The following is an 11,228-nucleotide window of genomic DNA, read 5'->3' as shown; positions in this document are numbered from 1 at the left end:
CTGGGATTACTTAGTATTTTTAACACTGAAATAACAGTGCTGAAGTGGTATAAGTGAATTTTAACACGCTTGAGTCATTTAAAGACAAAGCTTAGTCTTTATTCAATCTATTTTTGCAATTTCTTATCTGTGGTTGACACTCTGATTGCCAAACAGGAAGAGTATTTGGCTGACGATAAAGAAAATACGACTTAGTGTAAATAAGGCACAAGATACATTTACATTTGGGCATTTGGCAGACGCTCTTATCCAGAGCAACTTACATTTTTATCTCATTACACATCTAAGCACTTGAGGATTAGGGGCCTTGCTCAAGGGCCCAACAGTGGCAACTTGGTGGTTGTGGGGTTTTGAACCGGGGATCTTATGAACCGTAGTGCAATGCCTTAACCACTCAGCTACCCCTGACCCAGATAGCATAATAAACAGTTGCAGAGAGTTCTGCCGTACAGAAAGACAAACAGACATGTACGTGGTCTTCAACCTGAAGTAATAATATCACTGATTACAGTACATTAAAGCAGTTGAGCTTATTTTTAGCTTTACTCCTTCAACTATTTCTACAAACTATTTATTCATCGACAACAGGTACTAATGCCTGTCAGTAAGGTATTAGTTTCTTTCATTAGTGAATGACATTAGACACTGAATGCATATTAATTTGTTTCTGTTTAATTCTGAATAGACAGAAATACTGGTACTAGTACCACATACTGTAAAGCTAGAAGTAAACTTTCTGATCACATAGTCACTCTGACTTCTGTTGCATCTTGTGCAGCAGTAAAGGCCCTGGTTGTGATTACCTGTATAGATTCCAATCTTTCAGTTGAAGCTCATGTAGATAATATAACTAGGGTAGCATTCTGTTATCTCAGAAATATTACCAAGATAAGAAATATATTGTCTCTAAATGATGCAGAAAAATACTTAATTTTTTTGTCACCTCTAGGTTGTTTACTATTGCGATGCTTTACTGTCTGGATGTTCTTCTAGGTACATAAAAAAGCTTAGGTTTTTACAGAATATAGTAGCCAGAGTCCTCACTAGAGCCAGAAGATACTGTATAAGCACATCACCCCTATCTTATCCACACTGCATTGATTGAATTAAAAATACTGTTTCTGACCTATAAAGCACTAAATAGTCTAAAATATGAGTCAAGTGCTAGTGTTTAATGATCTGCCACGCCTCCTTCGATCAAAGGTGCAGGCTGCTTGTTGGTACCCCATATTATGAAAACTGCAAAGGGCGCAAAACTTTTTCTTACAAAGCCCCAAAGTTATGGAATAGCCTTCCAATTAATGTTTGGTACTCAGACACAGTCTTCAGGTTTAAGTCCAGACTAAAAACTTAGTTGTTTAGCCCAAACCTCTATGAATTTATTTTTTTTAGGAAAAGGGACAGATCTGGGGGACTTATCTGTCATCTAAGTGTAGAGTTTTATGGTAATGTGGTTTACAATGATGGTTATGTTTAAATGCTGTCTCCCTTCACTCTAATTTATCGCTTATGTTTGCTGATGGTGGAGTGATTGGTTGCTTTACTTCCCAGAGAAACCTTGGTCTGGTTGGGACATGTGTGGTAAATGGTTGGTTGACCTTAAGTGGTTCACCTTGACCAAGAAGATGGTCTTGGACACAACTGATGCAGGCAGTCTTTACCTTGTGGCTCGTGAACCCTAACATGCTCATTAATAAATAAAGTTTTCTTTGCATATTTAAATTATATTTTACAAGACATGGTTTGCAAGATTGGAATCCAATTGTCCTGTACAAGAGCCTTGACCTCAACATGACCCTTTAATCTTTTATTATCTTGTGATTTTTTATTTTAAGTGATTAAGTTACCAAAATCATAATACTTTATAAATGCATGTACATAAAACATACATATTTACTAGTTGCTACTAAAAAAAACTGTAAATAAACAATTAATAACAATAAACAGCACTATACAATGTATGCGAGATTTGCAAGATACATACTCTCAGGTGTTTGGTTGGATCTGTAGTCAGTTGTCACCTCACAGCAAAATTAATATTAACCATGCTGTAGTTATAACACTAAAGCTTTGAAGATTATGACTTTTAACTCCCACGGGTTACTCTGGCATAATATCACAGTACAAAGTCCTGTTTTGACCCTCTGTTGCTTTTGAAAGTTGATTATTTGAACAAGGTGAATCCCTGTGGAATTTATTGTCAGGTTGCAGTTCATAAATTTAGTCTGTTTGATGTTTCTTCCTTACATCCTGCTCTGTTTAAGTTTGTTTTACTCTTGTTTTTCCAGAGGATGTCTTTGTCATATAGTTCCTCTCAGTCATCTGTCTTTCCTGACCATATGCATGCACACCCACATTTGTAATTCATATACTTCTGAGAACCTGTACACACGCACACCCACACACGCACACATACACACACACACACACACACACACACACACACTAATAGCGAGATAGAATTCTTACTAATTACAAACATTTACATATCCATTTACACTTAAGCATTTAGCAGACGTTCTTATCCAAAGCGTCTGCTTTGAAGTCTCCGTCAGATCCTTTCACTGGTTAGTATTTTTTGTTATTCATTATTTCCTTCATAAAAGCATTCTACGTATGAGTCACAAAATAAAAAAAAAAAGCTGGGTTATAACAGACATGGTCACACTTTGCGACAGAGCTAGCGCCTGACAAATAGGTCACTCACTTAAACCACTATTGTAGATGCATACACAACTCAACAGATGAATATCTGCTGAGCATGTGATAATGCCATGCTTCACAAATAAGAATGGCTAAATGCTCTTGGACTGTGGATACAAAGCTATCATTCCTCCTTTAAGATCCGGTAGTGTCACTGTTAAGCTGCCAAAGAAGCTTAAAAAGCTGTTGTTAAACTTAACTGTAAGGCTTAAGTTATTTTTAAAACCGCAACTGTGGTAAAATAAATCCGGAAGCCCAATTTCCTGTACCTTATGTGGTTTTTAAAGTAACATGATCTACCCTTCCCCCCACACACATAACTTGTTAGTTTTAGACATCTAGCATCTATAAAATAATGTACAAAATGATTTTCTTTCTCCTTTTTTACTGTATATTGAAGACACTTTATTAAAAATTAATTAAATTCAATTAAAAACATCCAATACATTTTACAATTGACATTGTCGCAAAGCAGCTTTACACAATCAAAATAATTAAAGTTTGTATGTAATGTGAATGTGCGTGAATCAAAATGATAAGACTGTCCCTGATGAGCTAGCCGAGGACGAGGGTGACAGTGGCAAGGAAAAACTCCCTGAGATGGTAAAAGGAAGAAACCGGGAACCCATCCTCATTTGGGTAATAACTAATAACAGGGATTGATCTGCATCATACTGTGTGTTAGGAGGCTGGAAGTTCAGTATAACAGGTGATGTGTTTAAGTTAATATGGAGTCCAGTTTGTTACTGGAGGCACAGGTAGACTTGTGGGAAACTCTGGTCCTGAACTATCAAGTAACTGCAGTCACAAAGCAGTCAGAACACCTGTCAGCATCAGCCAAGGCCAGAACCAACTCATTGGTAAACCATTCCCGTATACCACATGCATCCCAGAGGGATAACAGTTAGGTATGGTCACAGGCAAACAATGTGAATGTATTCTGTATTTCGTGCAGAGTGCAAGCAGGGACTTCGGCAGGACTAATTATAACAGCATAACTAAAAAGGAGAGCCAGAAGGAAACACAGACATGAGGGCTCTCTAAGAAAAAGCGACTAATCACTTCACCGTCAACAAACCTGAGTGATCAATAAGAGTGGGGAAGACAGCATCCAAACATACCAGTTCACCATAATACTCAACATCCATGAGTCCCCCAGATCTGCTCCTTTACCTAAGGCAAATCTATTTAAATGCTTGGCTTAATAAATTTTTTTTTTTTTTTTCGGTGCAAGACTATTTAATGCTTTATGCATCAAAAGTAGTATTTTAAAATGAATGCAAAATTTTACAGGGATCCAATGCAGTGTGGATAAGATGTGCTTGTATCTTCTGGTTCTAGTTAGGACTCTCGCTTCTGCATTTGACTGTCACAGCTGCTGCATGCTGCAAATTAAAGGTATGTATTCTTACTGAATCTTATTTCTTATAGTACACACTCAGACCAAGAACAGCTGTTCACTTGCTCCTTCAGGCAATTAACACAATAACAGCAGCCAATCATGTTATGGCAGCACAATCCATAAAATCATGCAAACAGATAATTGCATGAATAAGCAGAGATACCGATGTTTCTATTAAAGTGCCCAGTAAGAGTATCTTTTGTATTTTTTATTAAAACTTCATGGTCTGTTTAGGTTAAAGTTAACTGATTCTCAAATTAACAGGTATTTCTGTTCTTTCTTTTCTACTTACTTCTTCTCATTTATCTGTCTCATATTTATCATGTATGTTTTGCTGTATTTTAACAGGCAGAGCTCGGTTCCTAATGTTTCTGTAGCTGTGACATGTGTACTTGGAGCATGAAAAAGAGCTATCTGTAATATTGAGAAATTATGTCATGAAAGGAAATGATGCTTGTTTGTTCTTAAAGCCTCCAACGCTCATAGATTTTTACGATAAGAAGCTAGACAAGTCAGAGCTTGGGACTACTGTATGTAATGGTTGTGATTTTGAATCCTTGTACTGACCTTCAGCACTCACCTGCACGTTTTACCTGTAAGTCACTTTGGATAAAACCACCTGACTTTTGAATGCATATACTGTAAATGTGATGTGTTTCTTGCAAGCAGCTGTTTGAATAGGCACAGTCATCCTCCGTCATTTTGTCAATGAGACAATATCAGCTGATTTTCCATGTCAAGATGAAAGAGGAATAGGGTAATTTAGCAAAACGGCATGACATGATAGAGGAGATTTGAATATTCAGAAACAGGAAGAGCTTAGGTCATGGGAAAACAGACAGATACAGAGCTAATGTCTACACTTGTTTTAAAGTGGGATGGAATGTAGGCCAGAACACTTAAAAGGAAGTGAACATGCGCATATTGTTTAAGTGTAATATGAAGAAATGTTTTGATATCTGAATATAAAAGCATTCTATTGTTGAGGCAAGATTAAAATCTTCATAAACTAGTCTGCTATCAGTGACACCAAATATTTTATTCATTAATTTATTTGCTTCCTCATTTGCCAATGCTTATTTTACATAAATGCATTCTAAGTTTGGGTTATGGAAGAAGGTAACTAATAAGAAGGAGTCCAGGTTGCCATAAACACACTTTAATCTCAATATAAAGTCCCAGGGTCTGTGTGTCAGCTGTATTAGAGCATAATCTAACATAAAGCTAACCTAAAACACTGACCACAAAGCAGAATAAAGCCATGTAGACATGGGAAAAACCTACAATATGAAACATAGACAGCAACCCTCATTCAGAACTGTATGAGAATACTTGGATTAAGATACTAGATTGCACAATGATGATGTCACACAGCTCCAAGAAGTAAAATATTAGAATTAAGACACCATCCTTAAGTATTAAGCTTCACCATCATTGTGCCCGTATACAGTGCTGTATATATTTATACAGGTTTTTAAACAGCATAAAATGATGTAAATTGATGATGAAAATCTTCTTTCGTGTGTTCCTTCTGTAGCAATCAGTAAAACTAACAAGCCGAGGAAGTCAGCATATTTAGAAGTGACTTTTTTTTTTAACCACAAGCACATCTTAGTCTGCAAAATGTTGCAAGCAACAACCTACAACAACAGTCAAAAACCTTACCATACTAAAAATACTGACAGTATTATATGGATTGGATAGACTATCCAAAATCTTATCAAGTTGGCATTGTTGCTATTTTTTGAGATTATTTATATTATAACATATACAGTATTATGTGTTAATTTATTTATGAATCAATTCATTACTTCTGCTATAAGCAGTCCTGCAGAGCTCAGTTGTTATGTTCGAAGCAAAATTAATCAAAGTCTTACAAAGATACTCACACTTTGGGATACTTGACCCTTTAAAATACACAAGGTACATGACCACCACAGATTTGTTATTCAATACGACTAATATACATTTTTACACAAAAACAATTCACTTCAATTCGATTTTATTTGTATAGCACTTTTAACAATTGTCATTGTCGCAAAGCAGCTTTACACAATCAAAAGAATTATTTAAGTTTGTATGGAATGTGTATGAATCAAAATGGTCAGATTGTCCCTGGTGAGCAAGCCGAGGGCGACAGTGGCAAGGAAAAACTCACTGAGATGGTAATACGAAGAAACCTTGAGAGGAACCAGACTCAACAGGGAATATATCCTCATTTGGGTACAACAGAAAACAGGAATTGATCTGCATTTATACTGTGTGTTAGGGGGCAGGCAGTTCAGTATAACAGTTGATGTTAATTGATGTTAATATGGAGTCCAGGTAGTTATTGGAGGCTCAGGTAGACTCGTAGAAAATTCCAGTCCTGAACTATCGAGCAACTACAGCCAAGTCAAGTCCTTGGAGAAACAGCTGTCAACATCAGTCGAGGCCAGAACCGTCTTCATGGTATTAGAAACCTATCTGTTGTTAAATGATGCATTATTCATTCATTCAGTAAACTCTTTGTGTCGTGATGTATGAAGTGGTGTTAAAAAAAAAAAACCACACAAGTTATATTTACAGCTCTGGCTGTAAAGCAAGAAAGATCTCACAACATGTCTGTAATGAAGTTTGAAGGAATAGACGTATATGATGGTCGGCTTCTAAAGGCTACAAATGTTAGGGAAAACGATAGTAATAATAATGTTGCTGTTAGTCTTTTGTCTGCTCCTGTCAAGGGCCACAGCAGACGATCCTTCAACTTTTTTTTTAACACCGGCTTTCTGCATGCTAGGCGAGGAAACCACTAAGCCACCAATGACCTAAATAATAATAATAATAATAATAATAATAATAATAATAATAATATGTATAATAATAATGTTGATAATAATAATAATAATAATAAGATTAATAATAATATTAATAATGTCATATAATGCACACACACATATATAATTTTTATATATAAAAAAACTATTTTTCTGATTACTATTTTTACTTTGATTACAGGAAGGAGGCGACTTGACCTTTCGTTCTTATTTTTGCCTCTAATCAACGCCCCCCACAAACTTCCACCGAGCTCTGCAGGGGATAGCTCTGATAGAGAGCCAGAACAGGAATGTGTGTGGGAAAAGTTTCAAAACTGAGCAAAGTTTCAAAAATGCAGCACACAGCTGCAATGAAAGACAACCAGAAAAAGACATGTTTCTGTTTTCTTTTCGACTGAAAAGCTCACACTAGGGATTCCAGAAGAGGAAATAGAAGTAAAAGAGCAAACTTGGAGGACTGTTCCTGTATGTGTGACATTATTTGTGGAATCATCATGCGCCGTGGTTTTGTTTACAAGTCCACCCACTGAGAATCTACACATATACTGCCTTTTGATTACATCCTGCCACATACAACCTTTTTACTTAGGATTGAACACAACCTTTGAGTTTGCCTGTTTCTCAAGGTGAGTATTATCATCAACATTTTGCATTTTATTATAATTTGATGGGCTCACTAAAATGTTGTATTAAATATTGTTTGAGGTGATGATACAATATTGCAATATTTTGCAAAGCACTAAGTAACTTTTGTTACCAAACCATTAAATGTATATACATTTAAGTACAGTACAGTATGTATTATTCAGTTCTTCAAAATGTTTATTGAGCTAAAGAACATTAATTCTTATTTATTTAACTTATTTTAACAAATATATTTGTATTACGTAGTTTTGTGCTCTTGGGCTCACATTTGGTTACTCACAAAGCTACAAATAGTACATTGTTCCATTCAAACCTATTTGAATGCAGCTGGCTTGTTTTCTTGAAATGCATACAGCATTTAAATGTTGATGTGAAACCTCTGATAACATTCAGAGATACAGTGAAGTTTATTGTTTGAGGCCATGCAAAATTCAGAAGGCACATTTATACTAAAAGTATAACCGACAGTGCTAAAAAAATTCACAATTTCTAAGTGTTCAAGATTCCAGTGATCTTGTAACAACATAAATCTGACTAAAACCAGCCTGAATGATTAATTCCCTCTCTCTTGTGTTTATGTTTTTTTTTCATCTGTCAGATGAAAAAGCTTGATGACCAATTTCCACATTAAAAGGATTATGTAAAGATGTAAACAGATTTGAGCAAACAAAAGTGCTAAGATCATTCCCCAGATGATTTCCATCCCGCGAAAACCTTTTAAACTATGCCCTTAAAGAACTTCGTTGGAATTTTTTCCTTCATTGTAAAATGTTATTAAGGAGAACTCTATTATTGCATACTTTCGCCTGAAAGTATAACTTTAACAAGACTAGCTAAAACTTTGCTGAATATGGAGAAATATAGTGCAAAACTTCCACTGTCACAGGTGTGAAGTGTACAGAAATAAGCTTTACAGTGTATTTAATTTAAGGATGTGCTTCTAATAGAATAAACAGGAAATGAGTCATATATGTGGTTGCTATAATGGAAACTTTGAAAAAGGGCAATGTAGAGAGTTTAAGGTGAGTTAAGCTGTTGTGTTTTTCAGGTATGAACAACAGCAATGCCACTCAGCCCCCTGGTTGCGGAGGCGATCCAAGTGGGAACAGCTATAACAACAGTGTCTTTACACGTGAGGTGATCCCAGTGCTGTATTGTCTGATCTTCGCCGCTGGTCTGATCCTAAATATCTTGGCAGCATGGATCTTCTTCAAAGTACCCAGCACTTCAGGACTGGTGGTGTACCTAAAAAACATGGTGGTGGCTGACCTTCTCATGCTGTTCTCCTTTCCTTGGCGTGTGGTTAGTGACCTTGGCCATGGTGGATGGTATCTGAAAATGGTGGTGTGCCGCTACACAGCTGTGCTCTACTACTTAGGCATGTATATAGGGATAGTCTTCATGGGCCTCATCAGTCTGGAACGGTATGTCAAGATCGTGCATGCGTCCCCATGTTCACCCCAGCCTTGCTCTTTAAGAGCTTCAAATTTACTGCAGCGGGTGACTGTATCCAGGTGCCTGGCGCTTCTGTCCTGGGCTATAATGCTACTCTGTATGCTTCCCAACTCACTGCTGACCAACAAGCCTGCTGCAGAAGGCTGCTCCTGCATGAATCTTAAGAGTGATCTCGGACTACTATGGCATAAGATCTCTGCCCACACAGGTGTGGCCATCTTCTGGGTGACACTTGTGTTAATGTCTTTCTGCTACTTTTCTATAGCCTGGCAGGTGTACAGCTCCTACCAAAGGGTAAGGCGAGGCAGCAGTAATGCAAGCCGCAGGTCTAACCAAAGCATTTACAGCCTACTAGCTGTGTTTTTTGTCTGCTTTGTGCCATATCATGCTTTACGAGTGCCCTACACATTGAGTCAGACGTTTTCCAATCATTTTAGCGATAAAACCAAATTCCATTTCTTCCAGGCCAAAGAGGCCACACAGTTCATGGCTTCATTTAATGTATGTCTAGACCCTCTGATCTACTTCCTCATGTGTAGAACATTCCGAGAGTTACTGATGCGAAAGTTTTCTAGGACCAAGGCTGTTAATGTGATGCCATCTGTTACCAACAGACTAAGCACAAGTAATTTATAGAGAAGAAATGAAAACATGAAGAGGAATTGATGGTTGCAGATGGACACCAAGGTGGTGCAGTGGGTCAATCACGCAGTGCTAGACCAAAAACAAAATAAGGACATGAGTTGTGCTCTGTGTTCCAGTTTCTGTCAAAGCCACTGTGACCAAAAGGAGAAGCCTAAAACCGAAACATTTGATCACTAAAAAGGCACAATGTTTACTAAAAAGACTTAAAAATGCAAAGCAGAGCTGGAATGTGTCTTTGTGTAATTATTATATGAATCAAATTTTCCCTAAAACTATGATGAGATTTAATAGAATTTAATAAATAGAAGTTATTCTTGACGTTGTACATTTAGGGTTGTAAAGCATATTTATATTAAACAAATTCATAAACGAATATGAGTGTGTACGTTGTGTAGTTTGGAAAAGTTTGCATTTTTAATAAAGCCTCAGACTAACCATGCAACCTTTAGGGTAATGTACTGTTTTTGTGTGAAGAGTGTTGCTGAATAACAAGATGGCGCAGCGGGTAGGGTTGCTGCTTCACAGCAAGATTTCTTCCTGAGCTGTGATCACTGTCTGTGTGGAGTTCCCGCTGTTTTTTTCAGTTTCCTTCCACCTCCTAAAAACATGCCACATACAGTAGTATACGTATATATACATATTAACTTCTTGGCACCTAAATGCCATGGCATGCTACGACAGTGTCTTCCAACTACATTGACTACTGTATATATTATTGTACTGTACGTTCTTCACATGAGGACTGCGTGGTATTGTTCTTTTGGCAAATGTCCTTTATTTTGAAGACATTAATTAAATTCACACAGTTACCAGATGCTTACACAAAAAGTATGGAGAAATTACAGTGAATACAACAGAAGTGTCATGAAGTTAAATAATAGGTAACTGAAACAATGTGTTACATGTTCTATAATGTTTTTGTAGTCTATTAGGATTTACCAGGTAATCATATTCACAGGTCTCAGGTCAGCACTTAGGTAGGTGTGAATTGAGTTATATACAATATATTTGTCCATAGGCAGCTCAATGGCCTCTCATCTCTAGGGTCAAGGGTTCAATGCCCGCCGCAGGGCTGTATGCATGGCGTTTGCATGTACTCCCTGTGCTTAATGGGTTTTCTTCAGGTACTCTGGTTTTCTTTCACAGTTCAAAGACATGCAGATCAGGCTAATTGGCATTCCCAAATTGCCTGTGATTTGTATGTGTATGTTTGTGGTACCCTGTCCAGCCTGTACGCCGCCTTGTGCCCAAAGGCTCCTAGAAACCATACAACCCTGTAAAATGATTTTCTGTCCATTCTGCTGCATTGTTTAGTAGGCCATGTCGGCATAAAAATACTTAAAGATTCAGAGCCCCCTTATAATCATCAGCCTGCTAGACAATGTTATGATTTTAATTAAATGCATGTGTGAATGTGCCAGAGCTACTGTACTATCTCGTCCTCTGTTGTAGGACTACAATATGTAATGAATGCAACTTTAGTCTCCACTCTTCCAAGACCAGTGACAAACAGCTGAACCAATTCAAAACAATATTGCAGTTTATTTTTACATCTATCACTG

General features: G+C 37.1%; 1 protein-coding gene across 1 annotated transcript; it reads left to right on the top strand.

The window, feature by feature from the left end:
• Positions 1–4,623: 4,623 nt before the first annotated feature.
• On the top strand, positions 4,624–10,039 carry LOC128533456 (P2Y purinoceptor 14). Its single transcript, XM_053507726.1, has 3 exons — positions 4,624–4,700; positions 7,103–7,547; positions 8,615–10,039. The coding sequence occupies exon 3, from the start codon at positions 8,617–8,619 to the stop codon at positions 9,655–9,657; it is 1,041 nt and encodes a 346-aa protein (XP_053363701.1). The 5' UTR covers positions 4,624–4,700; positions 7,103–7,547; positions 8,615–8,616; the 3' UTR covers positions 9,658–10,039.
• Positions 10,040–11,228: the final 1,189 nt, after the last annotated feature.

The sequence above is a fragment of the Clarias gariepinus genome, chromosome 11 (assembly GCF_024256425.1).
Source record: "Clarias gariepinus isolate MV-2021 ecotype Netherlands chromosome 11, CGAR_prim_01v2, whole genome shotgun sequence".
In the NCBI taxonomy this organism is placed as follows: Eukaryota; Metazoa; Chordata; class Actinopteri; order Siluriformes; family Clariidae; genus Clarias; species Clarias gariepinus.
The sequence above is the reverse complement of the archived record's forward strand: the minus strand, read 5'-3'. Positions and strand labels throughout refer to the sequence as shown.

Excerpts from the sequence above, each read along its gene's own strand:
- LOC128533456 (XM_053507726.1), top strand. The coding sequence starts at position 8,617 with ATGAACAACAGCAATGCCACTCAGCCCCCTGGTTGCGGAGGCGATCCA.